Source organism: Carcharodon carcharias, chromosome 2 (genome assembly GCF_017639515.1).
Source record: "Carcharodon carcharias isolate sCarCar2 chromosome 2, sCarCar2.pri, whole genome shotgun sequence".
In the NCBI taxonomy this organism is placed as follows: Eukaryota; Metazoa; Chordata; class Chondrichthyes; order Lamniformes; family Lamnidae; genus Carcharodon; species Carcharodon carcharias.
In genome coordinates this window covers 42,318,884-42,336,836 of record NC_054468.1, presented here as the reverse complement: position 1 = coordinate 42,336,836, position 17,953 = coordinate 42,318,884, and the positions used below count along the sequence as shown (strand labels likewise).

General features: G+C 39.0%; 1 protein-coding gene across 2 annotated transcripts in view; it reads right to left on the bottom strand.

The window, feature by feature from the left end:
* LOC121272638 (endothelin-converting enzyme-like 1) overlaps positions 1-17,953 on the bottom strand; it is a 101,627-nt gene that overhangs the window by 63,443 nt on the left and 20,231 nt on the right. For both annotated transcript variants that reach the window (XM_041179330.1, XM_041179339.1), the window contains exons 3-5: positions 3,057-3,167; positions 1,596-1,688; positions 1,383-1,507 (exon numbers count right to left, since the gene is read on the bottom strand). In XM_041179330.1, the coding sequence (XP_041035264.1) occupies positions 1,383-1,507; positions 1,596-1,688; positions 3,057-3,167 (329 nt within the window). The remainder of the gene's footprint in view (positions 1-1,382; positions 1,508-1,595; positions 1,689-3,056; positions 3,168-17,953) is intronic.

The window sequence follows — 17,953 nt, the reverse complement described above, 5'->3', positions numbered from 1 at the left end:
ACAGAAATGAGATGTACCTTTTAGAGTTGGAACTTCAGGAAAATGTCTGCACCCTGTTTATTGTCTAGAATTTAATTGAATTCTTTCTTTAATGACTTATCTGAGCAAAGAAAAAGTCGCTTATTTGAAATGGGTATATAAATGCTGGTAGAATGCTTACTTTATATCAAACAGGTATTAAACTTTATATCCTAACAGATATTAAAATTTTTATGGCTTCTAGATTGTCTTAGCTGATCTAATGGAACAGCCCAACATTATGCAGTGATGCAATCATAGAAAATGAAACAAAACAGCATACAAAATCATAGTTTTATTATATGTAATCAAATCGATAGTGATCACAGGAGATGTAAAGTATATAGCTCGCACCATGCTTAGGGGAGACAAGGAGATTTCTAAAATTATTACCCAGGATTTTTCTCCAGTCATTCTCCAGGGCTGTAGAGGCTGGGTCATTAAGTGTATTCAGGGCGGAGATAGACAGATTTTTAATCAGTAAGGGAATCAAGGGTTATGGGGAAAAGGCAGGAAAGTGGAGTTGAGGATTATTACATCAACCATGATCTCATTGAATGGCAGAGCAGACACGATGGGCCGAATGGCCTATGTCTACTCCTACGTCTTATGGTCTTATGGTCATTCTTAACACTGCATCTAATTTGAGAATATCCTCCATGTGCTGTTGTCCTGATTTTGTACTTGGATTAAAGCAGCTGGTTCTTTAAATATGTTTCTATAAATATATAAATGTTTTGAAACTGAAGACTCAGAGAGCTAACATAAAGGTTCAGCTCCCCAAGTTAACATTGCTAAAATCTGTAGTGTTATTCCAACATAGGAATCTGTGCTGCCATTAATTGTTAACCCTGGTTTGCTTTGAAGTGCAGTGGAAAGAGGAAGACTTTTCATCCACAGTAGTCTGCACACTTGTAGCATAAAGGCACTTTGTGCACTCCCTGCTAGTTGAGTCTAAGGATATTATATACAAAATGTAGAGAAGGCTTGTAGCCTATTTATTTCATATTGTAATATCAAACAATAAGCCCTAATTTCAGAATGTTTGCATAATTATTCAGCATTTATCACTATCTACAGGAAATATCCAATGGAATCTTATGGTATAATCTACATATTCCATTTAGAAGGATGGCCCACCTATATAGCTCAATATTTATCAGGTTCCCAGTAATAGGCTAATTTTGTATTCCACTTCCTACGAAGTATTTTCTCTATTTCTTAAACCTATTAAATACACAATTTACATGAATTATAGTACCATAATTATCAACTAAACATAGATGAGGGAATATTAAGAAATTGATTCAATAAAATAACTTTACAGCAAGTTAAAAATATTTAATAGTCTTGATACGTTTTACCTTGGAGAAGTCTTTGATATGAGTTCTGAAACTCTCTGCATGTAATCAGTAGCAAGCACTACAATTTCTTCATCCTCTGAAAGGTTATCATGAAATATTCTGTCCAGTAAACGCTTCCACTGAACCTGTGGAATGAAAAAGGATGGTACTTACATGCACAATTGTCGGTGAGAAGATTAACTCTACAATAATTTTTTCAATAAAGCTACTCACAGTTGGTGCAATGCGCTGCAACTCTCTCAAAGTGATTTTGTTGTACATGGTATTGATGTCTCTTCTTAGAGTATCCGATTCAGAAATTGTTATCTTTAGTTATTTTTTTTAAGGAAAATATATTATATGAGATATTTCCATAAAATGCACTGTTGCAACAAATAGTTTCCTTAAATTGACCTGTTACTCACATATCAACAATAAAGAAAACACAAACACAAATCATTATTGGTTGGTTGTACTATTGATCTCTGCTGGATACTGACAAAGGCAGAAACACAGTGGTGGACTCTTTGGCTACTTTCTCAATCAGATTGGACTTTTTGCAATCCAAGTTCAATGTCAATATGTGGCCACTTCCATTGGGTCTTGTGTAGGAAACAATGTCAAAGCAAAAGTACAAGATAACAAGATATGTGGGCTGTGGTCCCAAAACTCGCCTTTCTCTTGTGATTTCTCCGATTCGTGGAAGTTTTAATGCTTGAAATTCACAATGAAATGTAACCAAATATATTACATGGATGCACTTTCCAATCACATCTTTGGGGAAACTTACAATGACACTGCCACAGTGTCTTGGTGCACTGCACACTCTCATGTGATGTATGCTTTTGTCCAAATTCTTCCCATTATTTATTGTAATCAAACTCTGTTGATTTATGTTAGTTGTCTTCAAGCAAGTATTCATTGATAATGGTCTTTCGCTAAATCACCCTGAAAACAGGGAGACCTTAGATGATTTAGAATTTATGAAATAGACCTTGAAATTAGAATTATACCGAGGAGGCCATGCAGCCCATGATGTCTGTGCTCACTCTTTCAAAGAGCGTTTCAATTAGTCCCACTCCCCTGCTTTTTCCCCATAGCCCTGCAATTTTTTACATTTCAAATACTTATCCAATTCTCTTTTGAAAGCTACTATGGAATCTGATTCCACCACCCTTTCAGGTGGGTCATGCCAAATTGGAAAATAAGATTATAAAAATGCTGTATTGTATTCTTAATGCTGGCTTTGCTGCTATATATTGGCTTATCATTCCATGGCTACATTTGTGGACCTCTGGCCATTTTACCTACTGTACATTTTCTTTTTCACTGGTCCCATCATAGTTTAACCGTATTTTACTGATCTTTCAAAAACTATCTGTTATGACATCCTGTGTTCATGTTGATCCAAAACTGGCGCTCAATCACACTGTGGTAATGTCAAGGACACTGAAGTAAATATTGATCAGTGTGAGAGTTCCATAACCTAACGCCCAACACTATTCGGTAATATCTAGTGCATCCTAGAATTGACAATGCACATTATTTATAGCCTACTTTTATGGTATTCCATTTGCCTTCTCTTATGAATAACAATTATGACTGTAATTAGGAGTAAAAGAGGAATAATCAATTTAAAATTGATTTATGTCAAAGCCTTACAGTAAGTCACAGCCAGTTTGTTGTTTTACTTACATTTGCCAATTGCATCTCTAATTGTAATATCTCTTCCGTCTTCTTTTTGGCATCATCTCCCCCGAGGAGATTTATTAATTTTTCCATCAGATCTTTGTATGCTACCAAAATCTGTTCAATAAAATTGTGTGCCATTAATGGATAAGATACCAATACATTGTTGTAGTTTTTTTAAACTGAGCATTTTTCTTTTCCTCATGAGCTTCGTGACTCCTTCATGTCAGAATGAACTCTGAAATTACGTTGTTCCTAGAGCAGGTTTTCAAGATTTATAGTTTTTTTTGTTCTATAGGGTTCTCTGACTTGGTTTTAAAATGATTCTACTAGTAACAAAAAAATTTAAGCACTGATTCACTATCACAAATGCAAATAGACAACAGGAAAATGAAAGAGATTTTACAGCATCAACCTGTGGCACTGTAGTTGCTGAATAATTTAAATCTCTTCCTTACATTTTGGGGATTTTTCAAATAACAAATTACAAACAAGTATCAAGTATTTATATAATGTTGCATTATGTTTTCCACAAAAAACAGGTATTTTTTAAGCATGAATGTAATAAATGCCATCATCTGAAAAAGTAGCCAGAAACATTAGCCACATTTAAAAAAAAGAGGGATTCATATTTTGTGCAGTGGAGTTGACCAAATCTGGAATACTGTGTACAGTTATGGCGTCCTTACTTAAGGAGGGATATACTTGTACTGGAGGCAGTTCAGAGAAGGTTCACTTGGTTGATTCCAGATGAAGGGGTTGTCTTACAAAGAAAGGTTGAGCAGGCTGAGCCTATACTCGCTTGAGTTTAGAAGCACGAGTGGTGGTTTTATTGAAACACATAAGATTTTAAGGGGACTTGGCAGGGTAGATGCTGAGAGAATGCTTTCTCATAGGGAAAATGAGAACTAAAGGGCACAGTTTCAGAATAGGGGGTCTCCCAGTTAGAGAGATGAGGGAATTTCTTTTCTCAAAGGGTCATTAATCTTTGAAATTCTCTACCCCAGACAACAGTGGTGACTGGGTCATTAACTCTATCCAAGTTGGACAGATTTTTAATCTACAGATAAGTCGGGGGGGTGGGTGGGCGGTTGATTGGGGGTTGGTGGTAGCAGGCAGGAAAGTGGCGGTGAGGCCACAATCAGATCAGCCATGATCTTACTGAATGGCGGAGCAGGCTCATTGGGCTGAATGACGGGCTCCTGCTTCTGTTTCTTATGTTCTTATTTAGTTGCCCAACGAACTGTCAACATTGGCACTGGAAATTGAAACCAAAGTTTTTTCTTTAAAACAGAAATGATGTGAGCTTGCTTTGTTAATTGTTGATTGTAAATGTTCGAAGTGAAAGAAGTCAGGATATTCTAGAGATGCTTTTATATTTTCTCAAGAGCTTCAGGGCATGATATTCAAACAGTAGGCTTGCAATTACAATGCATTGCGCTTCTTCGGTTTTGCTAGCGCCACGTCTTGTAAGAAAGACCTACTAGAAGTCGAAGACTCATGCTTGCCATTCAGTGAATTAGGGCTTGTGCTTCTTAATTTTAACCAGAGATCTGACAGCAGCTGGCAAAACACAACACAAACTGCGTCTCCGCTGTCATCTGAACAATAAAGATCACTTACATCTATAAGTGTGGCTGACATTGCAAATTTGCAATCCGTTGTACTTCTTTCATAGAAGTAGCTTTAATCCAGTTCTCAGTCAGACAACGGCACAAATGTATCCATAATTTAAATTAATTGCGAGTTGCACTCAAGCAAGTCAAAAACAGGAGAGCAACTTGGACACGTACAAAATCTTACGGCCCATAAAGACAATGACCTCAATTTTTCAATACGGGGAGCGGCGCAGTCACTGATATGCCTCGGGACCCTGCGCAGTTCCTGATGTGCGGCACTTATGTGGGAAGTTTAAATTTCGGGATGCCGGTTTTACCCAGTCCAGATTCCTTATAACAGTGGAATGAGAGGCCATATCTACCCAGACTTGGACTGTTTACCCTATACTTACCTTGGTTTTTGCAGATTTACTTAGAGCTTTTCCTAGCAGGTGCTGGGGTGAGGAAGGGTAAGCACTGACAGGGGTTGAGGGGATGAACATTGTCGGGGGATAAGAGGGGGCGAGCACTGTTGGGGATAAGGATGGAGGGCTGAATATTGTGCACACATATTACCACCCCTCCCACCAACCCCCCATGACAGTCAGGGGGGAGGCTGTGCAGTTTTGGAGATTGACAGGTCCATTTAAACAGTGTAAGTCAATTAACTGAAGACACACCTTCAGGGAGGTGTCTTCAGGTCATGATGTAAAAGAGGGCTGGCTTCGCTGGAATTACACTTGCCACTTGGTCTCCAGACTCTGTCGCTGGATTCAAACTGGAGCCAGGACCGGGGAGTGTAAAAGACTCCAGTGTAAAGTGGGCAGTTTAAATAGGTCAGTGACGGGCATACCCACTCCGCTGCTCACCAGAAGATCTGGGAAGTGCTCAGTTTCTTGATCAGATTGGTGGCTAAAGGAAAGGGAAGAAACCGAGATATGGGAACATAGCACAAATATGCGATAATCCCGTGGAGGAGAAATACTTACATAGGCTTTTTTTGGAACATATAACCTGTTTGTTTCTTGTAATTTCTGTATAATTCTAAATTATTTTGTGATCCAGGGATATAGGAATTAGGAGCAGGAGTAGGCCTTTCAGCCCTTTGAGCCAGTCCTGCCAGATCACGGCTGATCTGGTTGTGGTCTCAGCTCCATTTTCCTGTCTGTACCCCATAACCTTCAACTCTCTTGTCGATAAAAAAATCTGTCAAACTCTTCTTGGAATAAATTCAATGACCCAGCCTCCACTGCTATCCGGGGAAGAGAATTCACATACTAATGACCATCAGAGAAAAAAAATCTCCTCACCTCAGATTACAAGAGACACCTCAATAAGATCGCCTTTCATTCTTCTAAACTCCGCTGGGTATAGGCCCAATCTGTTCAACATTTCTTCATAACAAAATATCCTAATGCAATTTTATCTTATTTCAAATAAGGAAACCAAAACTGTACACAGTACTCCAGATGTGGTCTCACCAAGGCCCTGTACAGCTGCAGCAAAACTTCCCTATTTTTTATATTCCATTCCCCTTCCAATAAACACCAACATTCCATTTGTCTTTCTAATCACTTGCTGTACCTGTGTACTAACTTTTTCTGATTCATGTACCAGGACACCCAGATCCCTCTGTACCGCTGGGTTCTGCAGTTTCTCTCAATTTAAATAATATGCTGCTTTTCTATTCTTCCTGTCAAAGTGGACAAGTTCACATTTTCCCACATTATACTCCATCTGTCAAATTTTTGTCCGCTCACTTAACCCATCTATGTCCCTTTTGCAGAATCTTCCTCCTCTTGACAATTTACTTTCCTACCTATCTTGGTGTCATTGGCAAATTTAATTACCTTACATTTGGTCCTTTCATACAAGTCATTGATATCGATTGTAAATATATGGGGCCCCAGCACAGATCCCTGTGGCACTCCCCTAGTTACAATTTGGCAACCCAAAAAAGACCCATTTATCCCTACTCTCTGCTTCCTGTTAGTTCCAAACCTTTATGCATGCTAATATGTTACCCCCTACACCATGGTACACCTTATTAAATGCCTTTTGGAACTTCAAGTACACCAAATCTACAGGTTCCCCTTTATTTACTTTGCTTGTTGCTTCCTCAAAAAACCCTAAAAAATTAGTTAAACATGATTTTCTTTCCCAAAGCATTTCACAATGTTGATACTGCCTGATCACATTATGAATTTCTAAGTATCCTGTCATAACCTCCTTAATAATGAATTCTAACAATTTCCTTATGAAAGAAGTTAGGCTAACTGGCCTATAATTTCCAGATTTCTGTCTCCCTCCTTTCTTGAATAAAGGATTAGCTATTTTCCAACCTGTTGGGACCCTTCCAGAATCTAATGAGTTTTGGAAGATTATAACCAATATACGTACAAACTCTGCAGCCACTTCCTTTAAGACCCTAGGATGCAGGCCATTTGGTCTTGGGGATTTGTCAGCCTTTAGGTTTATTGGTTTTCCCAACACCTTTTCCTTGGTGATGTTGATTGTTTTAAGTTCCTCCCTCCTGTTTACCTCTTGACATTCAAGTATCTTTGGGAAGTTTTCTAAGTGTTCTATAGTGAAGACAGACACAAAATACCCATTTAATGCTTCTTCCATTTCCTTGTTTTCCATTATAATTTCCCAAGACTCTCTCTAGAGGTCCAACACTCATGCTTAGTTGCTCTTTTCCTATTTAAATACTTGTAGAAAAACTTACTATCTGTTTTTTATATTACCAGCTAGCTTTCTCTCATTCTCTACTTTCTCCTTTTTTTAAGTCACTCTTTGCTGGTTCTTAAAATCTGACCAATCTTCTGATTTTTGCAGATTTGTACAGTGTTCCTTTCAATTTGATACTACCCTTAACTTCCTTATTTAGAAATGGATGATACATTCTTCTCAAAGAACCTTTCTTTCTCACTGGGATAAATCTTTGCTGAGAGTTATTAAATATCTCCTTAAAGGCCTTTTGCTGTTCTTGACTGTCATATCTTTTAACCTAGTTTCCCAATTCACTTTATCTAGTTCTGCCTTCAAACCATTATAATTACCTTTATTGAAGCTTAAAATCCTAGTCTTAGATCCATACTTCTTCCTTCAAACTGAATGTGAAATTCTATCATGTTATGATCACTGTCATGTAGAGGCTCCTTTACCATAAGGTTATTAATTAATCCAGTCTCATTGCTCATTACCAAGCCTAAAAAAGCCTGCTCTCTGGTTGGCTCTAGAACATACTGCTCTAAGAAACTGCCCCAAATATATTCTGTGAAATTATGTTCCAGGCTACCTTTGCCAAACTGATTTGTCCAATCTACATTTAGATTAAAGTCATTCATGATTATTGCGGTACCTTTCTTACACACCCTAGATATTTCTTCCTGTATACTTTGATCTACTGTTTGGGGTGGTGGTGGTGGTGGTGGGGGGGGGGGGGGTGGGGGGGGGAAGGCTAGAAACTACTCCCAGAAGTGACTTCTTACCTTTACTATTTCTTATCTATCTCTACCCAAATGGATTCTGCAATTTGATCTTGAGAGCCAAGGTCATCTCTCACTATTGTACTAATGACATCCTTAATTAACAAAGCTACCCCACCACCTTTTCCTAGTTTCCCATCTTTTTGAAATGCCAAATATCCTTCAATTTTCTGATCTCAGCCTTGGTCACCCTGCAACCATGTCCCTGTAATGCTATCAGGTCATACATATTTATTTCTATCTGTGCTAGCAATTCACCCATTTTATTACAAATTCAGATACAGTGCTTTTACCTCTGTCTTTTTACCATTTTTGTAACCTCTGGCTTTATCTGATGCTGCACTCTTAAGTTCATATTCTGTTTCTTCCTGCCACATTCATTACCCAAATCACTACTCTGCTGTTGTGCTTTGTTGTTTCCTTTTACTTTGATTTACTATATCTCCTCTCGCATGATCTCCTCCACTCACTATTTAGTTTAAAGCCCTCTCTACCACCCTAGTTATACAACTCACCAAAAAATAGTAAAGGTAAGAAGTCACTTCTGGGAGTAGTTTCTAGCTTCCCCCACCAGCCCCCCCCCCCACCACCCTACCACCAACACCACCGACCCCCCACACCGCCCCAACAGTAGTTACACTGTAGTTGAACCTTTGAGGTTCTGCTTTCTAATTTAGTTCCTAGTTCATAATCCCTAAGCAGAACCTCTTTCCTATCCCTATCTATATCAATGGTACCCATATGAACCACAAGAACTGGATCCTCTCCCTCCTATCTCTGTCTCTTAAGCATGGCTTTGGACTTCACAATGCCCAGTTTGACTGTAACAACTTACCGACAGCATGCAAATAAGGCCCAAGTCTCAAAATGATTTAGCTCGCATGCCAGTAACAATGGGAAAGAGGTTCATGTTCTGCCATTGACTTCCAAATTAAAATCAGCCATTTTATGTTTTCAACCTCTATCTCCCCAAAACTCTGCATGATCCAATTATATTTTGCAAATTATTCTTCTAATGGAGCTGAAAATATCATTCTATTTTAATAGTTTACTTAAGCATTATGATAATCTTTTGAAGCCCTATACTGAGGTTAACCCACAAATTTAAAATTCTGTTTATTGATGGATCACTGTCAGAGACTAATGTAGTTCTCACTACTCGCAGGATTAGAAGGTACATCCCAAACTGCAGCAGAGTTCAGCCTTCTTCAAGAAACATATATATAAAGCATCTATGGGACATACCCCAAACCAAGCAAGTGATGTTTGTTTTATCCCATGTATTGGATAGCCTGGGGCCTGTACTTGGAGTCTCACTTAGTGCATCCTTCCCCCAAATAGCGAAACCACCCCTCAGAACCAAGAAGAGAAAAAAAAACAGTAAAACTGGGAATAAAGAATACTGGTCCAAGCTGGTCTCGTATACCTTAAAATGGAGCACCAGTAAAACTGGGAAATAAGAGTACTGGTCCAAACTGTGTTTTTCTTCTGGGAAGAACACCAAACATCAACATCACACTAAAGGCAGACAAAGACAACAACTGCATAGAACATTTCTTAGTCATTGCAACAAGCTTATGGCAAATAGCTTGGGAAATTATTGCCTGAACAAACCTATTCTAATCACCTAAGTGAATTGCTGGGAATATAAAAAGAAATATTATAATATATAATATTATAACCAATATTTTAATTTGACAGCAAAATTCATTAGAACACAAGGACATGGGAACAAGAGAAGATTATTTGATTCCAAGTTCATATTCTTTTAATGAAGAGAGCACAAGCATTTAAATTTATTCCATTACAAAAATGATTAAGGTGGATATGACTCAATTTTCTTAAATAATCAAAGAAATAGATAAGTTGATTAAGAGAGCTACTGTATGTAAAGTAGTGTATACTGGTCTAAGCTGGTCTTGTATACCTTAAAATGGAGCACCAGTAAAACTGGGAAATAAGAGTACTGGTCCGAACTGTTTTTTTCTTCTGGGAAGAACACCAAACATCAACATCACACTAAAGGCAGACGAAGACAACAACTGCACAGAACATTTCTTAACTAGTCATTGCAACAAGCTCATGGCAAGTAGCTTGGGAAATTAGTCAAACCAATCAATTCTCTCCATGATCCAGGTCCTTTCTCAAAATCTGATGGTATCCTTTTCTTCCAAAAAGAAATAATTTACCTACTTCTCAGCCAAAACCCCCTTATCTACTGAATCAAAAATGAATATGCTTACCTCAGCAGAGAATTTACCACAAGTGGTGGCACGCTATTGCATAAATCAATGACTAGGTTAATGATCATGTTCTCTAATTATTCTGTTGTACTTTTACATAAAGTAGCTCTCTTAATCAACTTATCTATTTCTTTGATTATTTAAGAAAATTGAGTCATATCCACCTTAATCATTTTTGTAATGGAATAAATTTAAATGCTTGTGCTCTCTTCATTGAAAGAATATGAACCTGGAATCATTTTGCTGCATTTCTTTGAATCCATTCCACTGCCTCAAAATCATCTTTATGTATGGTAATCATACCTTGATGTAATACTCTTATGTGGCTTTTCTGATGCTTTATAAAATGTCAGAATCACTTCCTTAGATTTATATTCTAGGAATCTGCTTGGATAACAGGTCATATTATTTTTCTTTGCAGCTAGTGTCATACATTTTGCATCGATATCTGTCAACCCACATTTTTAAAATATAAAATGTCATTTATATTCTGAACAGCTTAAGTTTCAAGATTGAACTCTGCAACTCTGCTGATCACAGCTGTCCAATTATAATTACTACCATTGATCTAACTTTGGTTTCCAATTATGAAGTCAATTTATTATCCAATTTACAACATCCTCCTTTATCATAAGAGCTTTCATTTTAGACACAAGTCTCTTTTGAGATACTTTATCAACTGCCTTCTGAAAATCTAGATTTATTAATTCCCATCCACCAATTCTGTTACTTCCTATTCTGGTTTTTCAGCTAATTGCAATGAAGTGAGATTGCCACATGCATCCTACATTAATAGGTCAATTTTAATGTTAATTCTTAAATTAATTTGCCTGTTCTAGACTGTGAGGCGGCGCTGAATTTTGCCCTTGAAGGAACAAAAATCCTCTAGTTGTCATTTTGCTAGTTTCATAATCTTCAAGTTGCTGACAAACTGCTTTACTGGGTTGAAGGAAATGAGAGGAAAATTGAAGCAAAATGTCATGGACATTTATCCAAGACAGATATCCAAAACATGTAGTGAAGCTCAAGCTGGTAGCTCATTTCAGCTGACTGATCAACTAAGTGTAAATGAGAGCAACAGTTTGACTAACTGCAACCTAACATATCCACTAAACCCAAGCCTAAATGCATAGATAAGTGGGAATATTAAAGCTTCTTCTCTACATAGCTGCTAAAATTCATCCCTACTTTTTTCAAAGAAAAAAGGAAAGACTTGCATTTGTGGAGTGCTCGTCAGGACCTCAGAATAAAGCATTTTAAAAGCAATTAAGCCCTTTTAAAGTGTAATCTAATAAAAGCAGCAGCCAATTTGATCACAGCAAGCTGCCACAAATAAAAGTAAGATAAATGAACAGATTATTTGTTTAGCACTGTTGGACATAGAATTAATATTGACCAGGACTCCAGAAAAACTCCCCAGCTGTTCTTCAAATCATGCCATGTTATCTTTTATATCCACCCAAGAGGACAGATGGGGTCTTGGTCTCATCCAGAAGATGCTACCAGAGATAGTGAAGCACCTCTTCATTACTGCACTAGAATATCAGCCTAGATTATATGCCAAAATCTCTGGAGCACAACAATCCAATAGAAATGTCCTCCCTAAGAAATGCTCTATTAGAATTTTTAAAAAATTCATTCATGGGATGTGGGCAACACTGGCTAGGCCGGCATATATTGCTCATCCCTAATTGCCCTTGAGAAGGTGGTGGTGAGCTGCCTTCCTGAACTGCTGCAGTCCATGTGGTGTAGGTACATATATTTCTATATATTTGTTCTCCACTCTATTGCAGCCATACAAGTAACCTCCATACACCTTCAGCAGATTCCAGATTTTACAAAATGAAATTTTGTAAAATCTAGAGGTGTAACTTGATTCAGCAGATTGTGGCAAAATGTTCAAATTTATTGTTAAATGTGCAATAGATAGGAAATTACACAACAGGTTTGCATTGGTATCATGCATACAGTGAATACTTTCTATTATTTCTGTCACTGAATTGGAACAACTTAGTGATATATTTGTGCATTCCTATATTTTCAATCTTACACTTGTGTTAGTAAAGTTCAAGAAAACGGTTATCGTGCTTTTGCTTCCTGACATGAATAATGTAAAGGTTGTTAAAAATATTTAGTACCTTTGTGTGAGGTTATGCCAGAAGGCTAAATAATAGACCTATAAAGGAAATTTCTCCTTGTAGTTTGTATTGATTATTAATTTGATACTTATTCTCGAAATTTATAAAATCATTTTAAGATGTAGTCACTGAGCTTGACTATACATGAAAGGTGACTGAATTTTTTCTGACATTGGAGCCAGGTTCTCGGGGTCAGACTACAGGAACTGATTCATGACCACCTGATCCCATTCCCTTTTCCCGGTATTCCTTGAGGTGCTCCTTCTGTCTGTGAAAACATGGCACCTTTCCTCCTTTCCATCTCCGTTACTAACCACGAGAATAACCATTATTATCCTTAGCTGACTATGGTCAGAGGTTCTGAGACAAAATTCAGAGCCTCGTGATTGAGATGTTGCAGGACACAATTTGACAAAATGATCTGTTTATTCACAAATTATTAATGCAATTGAAAAAAAACAACATTAACAATTTAAACAGATTTATTTGGCTTCTAAAAGCTTTATATTTAGTAAAATTAGAGAAATTTTTAAGCATTTTCTAAGTAATATTCAAAATTCGGTAATGGTTTGTGGCCTTGGCTAGTCATTGGCCCTGATTTTGCTGTAGAAGAGCATTTCAGCATCTACTGTACATTAGACTTGCTCTTGCCATTGAGGTTTTTTTTTTTTGCATGGCAAGTTCTTGATGTTGCACTACAGAACCCAACATTTAAGCTTGCGAGTTGATTGATGTGATTTGAGCTGTACAATATTTAGTTAATCCTTAAATATTTGAACATAAAACTATAAACTTGGTAGACCGAAGAGATGTACAAGTGAGAAAATCATTTTCCTTATTACACTGTGACCAATAGCTGTCAGATGCAATGGGGATAAATAATTCCTGACCACAAACTCTGAAGCAGCTCAGGGGGCTGAGGCAATTCCCGGCAACAGGGGCAGCATGGAAGCAGCGAGTGGCATGCCACATTCTAGGGGTTTCATGGTCCAGAGGGGCTTCCAGCTGGGCAGTGGGGAGCCACATCTGAAGTATGTGCGGTTGGCTTCTTCAAATGAACTAATACAAGATATAGGAGACTTTGTTCCAAAGTTTTAACATCAGAAAGTTGAACACAGAGGGGAAAATATTTAATAAGATCCTTTCTGTGTGTAATTATACTAAAAACTTTGTGCAGCTTGCTCATCTAAATGATTTAAACATCCAGCCCATCACAAAACATACTGTTTACTGATTGTATGGCACCCAGGTGCATGCATGTCTAACAAAATACACTAGTCTAGACCTCTTCAAGGTACTGTGTCTCTTTTAAAGAGAAGCTACATACAACAGAAGCTGTTGCAACTGTCTCTGCAAGGTTTGGCTGAAAGATAAAGCATGGAAAATGAAGCAACAGGTCAGAGAGAGGGATCCCAGATTTTCACATGGGGTGCTGCAGGCCTTAGTAACGGAGATGGAAAGGAGGAAAGGTGCCATGTTTTCACAGACAGAAGGAGCACCTCAAGGAATACCGGGAAAAGGGAATGGGATCAGGTGGTCATGAATCAGTTCCTGTAGTCTGACCCCGAGAACCTGGCTCCAATGTCAGAAAAAATTCAGTCACCTTTCATGTATAGTCAAGCTCAGTGACTACATCTTAAAATGGCATCTCCTACCGATGGTGCCACAAACCTTTCACACCGCTCAATGATTCACTCATAATTCACTCATCAGGAATCAGGACAAATGCTTCACTGAGTTCTACCTCACCCTAATACACTTATCAATGCTGCCAGCCTTACACCCACTTCTCTCTGCTTCCACATACCTACAGCTATTCAGCCATGGCAAGCACATCATGAAAACACACTCATTGGGCAGAATATTCCCCTCATCGGGCCTAGTAGGCAGGCTCAGGAACGGCAGTGAGACCGACCACCACCCGTGATTAATGGCCAGCCAGCATGGAAAGTGCACTAAGAGCCTTAGTGCTACCAGGGTGGGGGCAGGAGGAGCACAAGCGCTGAAGCCTGTGTATGCGTGGGGGAGCGCACACTGACAGTTCCCTGAAGGCACAGAGCTGCCTTAGGAAGCTGAAGGATTTTAAAATGAAAAATAAACTTTTTACATATTATACAAACACGTCCCCACATGTGACTCAGTCACATGAAGAGGGACATGTAAAAAAGGATGTTCAAATTTTTATTGATTTTTTTGATAACCATTGGAAACCTCATCCCGCTGGATAAGGTTTCATTAAAAAGACAAAGGCCGCCTGGCCCATTTGCCCACCCGTCAACCGAGTGGTTGAGCGGGCAGCGAAAAATACTAATTAATTAATTACTTAAAGGCCTTAATAAACCTCCTAATTGTTGGCAGGCACGCTGCCGCTTCTCGCACATGCCTGCTGACTGAAAGATCACGAGAGTGCGCAATGACATTGGGACGCTTATCCAACGTCATCGAGTGTCATTTTACACCCGCTCAGTGCAAATTTCTGCCCAATAACAAATCTTTTCTCTCTCTTGCGGGTCAAGGTGTTCCATAAAAGCAGGGAATAGCAAAGAACTGGCCAGGGTCTAACAAATCTGCATTTCCAGAGCTGTCTGGAGACAGTGCTCTGCAGCATTTGGCCAGTTGTGACAGAATCTGTTGCATTTGATAACACCGAGAACATTGAGGATGACATGGGAGAGTTGGTGGCATAGTGGTATTGTCACTGGACTAGTATTCCAGAGAAAAACAGAATTACCTTCTAGTATTCCAGAGACCCAGGGTAATGCTATGGGGACCAGGGTTTGATTCTCACCATGGCAGATGATGGAATTAAATTGCTGTAAAAAAAAAACCATCTGGTTCACTAAAATCTGCTGTCCTTACCTGGTCTGGCCTACATGTGACTCCAGACCCACAGCAATGTGGTTAACTCTTAATGGCCTTCTGAACAAGGGCAGTTATAAGCAAATTTTAAAAAAGTACTTTCCTGCCTCTTGCCCCTTCTCATCTACCACTTCACCCTCATCCTGCTATCTGAAATGAAGTGCAAGCTGCATACGGATACCATCTTGCTTCATACCAGCCTTCCTCTTCTGCTTTCTGCCAATGATCCACTTGCATGGCCATGTAAGCACTCTTAACAGTTAGGCTGTGCTAGCACTAGGGAGCCCCATTTCATGGCCAAAGAATCTTAATTAAAAATGAACTGGTACAATGCAGGTATATAGGGATGAGGAGAATACATGTAACATTCTCCATAAAACATCATGAACATCATGGTGACATCTTCACAGGCCTCCTCACTGCATCGTTTTCCTGAAACCTATCAAAATGGGCTATTACTCAAAGATATGAAGTGAAGATTGATTCCATTTGTAATGTCTATATTTAAATTCTGATCCCAATTGAGGTAAGAAAATGTTGTAAGTCACTGTACCATTCACTCTCTAAATTAAGCTTGGAAATTAAACTAACTCAGCAGGGGTGTGGGAACCAGGAGAGAATATTAGAAAGTAATACCAGGGTGGATGGAATGCTGGGAGAGGCAGAAAGCATTAAAATAGAGAATAGTAAGTTAACAGATGGAGTCGGTTTAAGCTCCCTTCATTAAGTAATGAAGTCCAAATCAGGATTACACTGCATGGGCGAAATTTTACGGCAGTAGGATTTTACATTCCCACTGAAGTCAATGGGGTTTATAATGGCTCACTGCATTTTACAGCCCCATCCCTGCTGAAACAAGGCCGTAAAATTCTGCCCCATATCTGTGAATGCATGGAGTTTACTTAATAAAATTGGGGAGTTACAGGCACAGATTGCCTTGTGGGATTATGATGTTGTAATAATAACATCAGAGATCTGGCTTAAGGTAGGGCAGATCTAGGTGTTAAATATCCCTGTTATAAGGTGTTTAAAAAAGATAAGAAAGGAAAAAAAGGGAGCAGGGGAGGCATTTTTGGCTAAGGAAAGTATTGCAGTACTGGAGAAAGAGGATGTATCAGAGGATTCAAGGACAGAATCGATTTGGCTAGAGCTAAGGAATAAGAAAGGTACAATTACATTGCTTGGTGTAATATATAGACCACCAGCTAGTGGGAAGGATATAGAGGAATAAATCTCCAAGGAAATTACAGAGACGTGTAAACATCATAGAGTAGTTACAATGGGGGACTTTAATTACCTGTATATGGCCTAGGATAGTGGTACTGTAAGGGGCAGTGTGAGGGACAAGCGTTCCTAGATTATGCTCAGGAGAATTTCTGACAGCAGTATATGTCTGGTCCAACAAGAAAGGAGGCACTGCTAGATCTGGTTCTTGGGAACGAGGTGGGCCAAGATCATCATGTGACAGTGAGGGAACATTTAGAGGACAGCGATCATTATATCATAAGGTTTAGGATGACGGTGGAAAATGACATTGGTCAATCCAGAGTAAGAATAATCAACTGGCAGAGAGTAGACTTCAATGGGGCAAGAACGGAGCTGGGCCAGATAGACTGGAACTAAAGGTTGGCGGGAAAAACAGTAGCTGAACTATGGGCTACCTTCAAAGAAGAGATGGTTTGGGCACAGTTAAGGTATGTTCCCTCAAAAGGGAAAGGTAGGGTAAATAAATCCAGAGCTCCCTGGATGACAAAGGAGATAGAAATTAAGTTAAAGAAGAAAAAGTGTGCTTACAACAGGTGTCAGATAGCAAATACAATTGAGAACCAAACTGAATACAGAAGGTTCAGAAGGGATGTGGAGAAGCAAAGAGGGATTATGAAAAAAGACTAGCAGCTAAAGTAAAAGGAAATCCCAAAGGGTTCTATAAGCATATCAATAGTAAAAGGGTGGTAAAAGGAGAAGTAGGGACCAAAAAGGGGATTTACACATAGAGGCAAGAGGCATGGCTGAGGTATTAAATGAATACTTTGCATCTGTCTTCACCTAAGAGGCAGATGCTGCCCAGGCCATGGAGACAGAGGAGGAAACTCAGTCACCAGAAGGGTTTAAAATTGATAAGGAGGAGGTGTTGGATAAGCTGTTGGTGCTTAAAGTTGATAAGGCACCGGGACCAGATGAGATGCACGCAAGGCCAGAATATTGCTGTCGGTGTGCGGGCCCGGGACCGAAATGCTGAAGTGCAAAATGACGCGAGATGACTTCAGGCATGCGTCCCGGCATCATCGCGTGTCATTTAGACCTTCTGTTCGGCGGGTGCACAGCCGCCTCCAGCGCACGCCCGCCGAGGTGTCAACGGCATATTAAGGCCATTAAAAAAGCAATTAAGCTTATTAACAACACTGGCTGTCCAACCTTAAGGTTGGTGGGCAGGCAAAGAGACCAAGGAACCTTCGCGTTTTTCAGGAAACCTCATCCACGGGCGGGATGAGGGTTCCTGAAAGTTTTACCAAATAAATAAAAAAACTTCCCGAAATGTAAAAATATGTCCCATCTCATGTGGCACAGTCACAT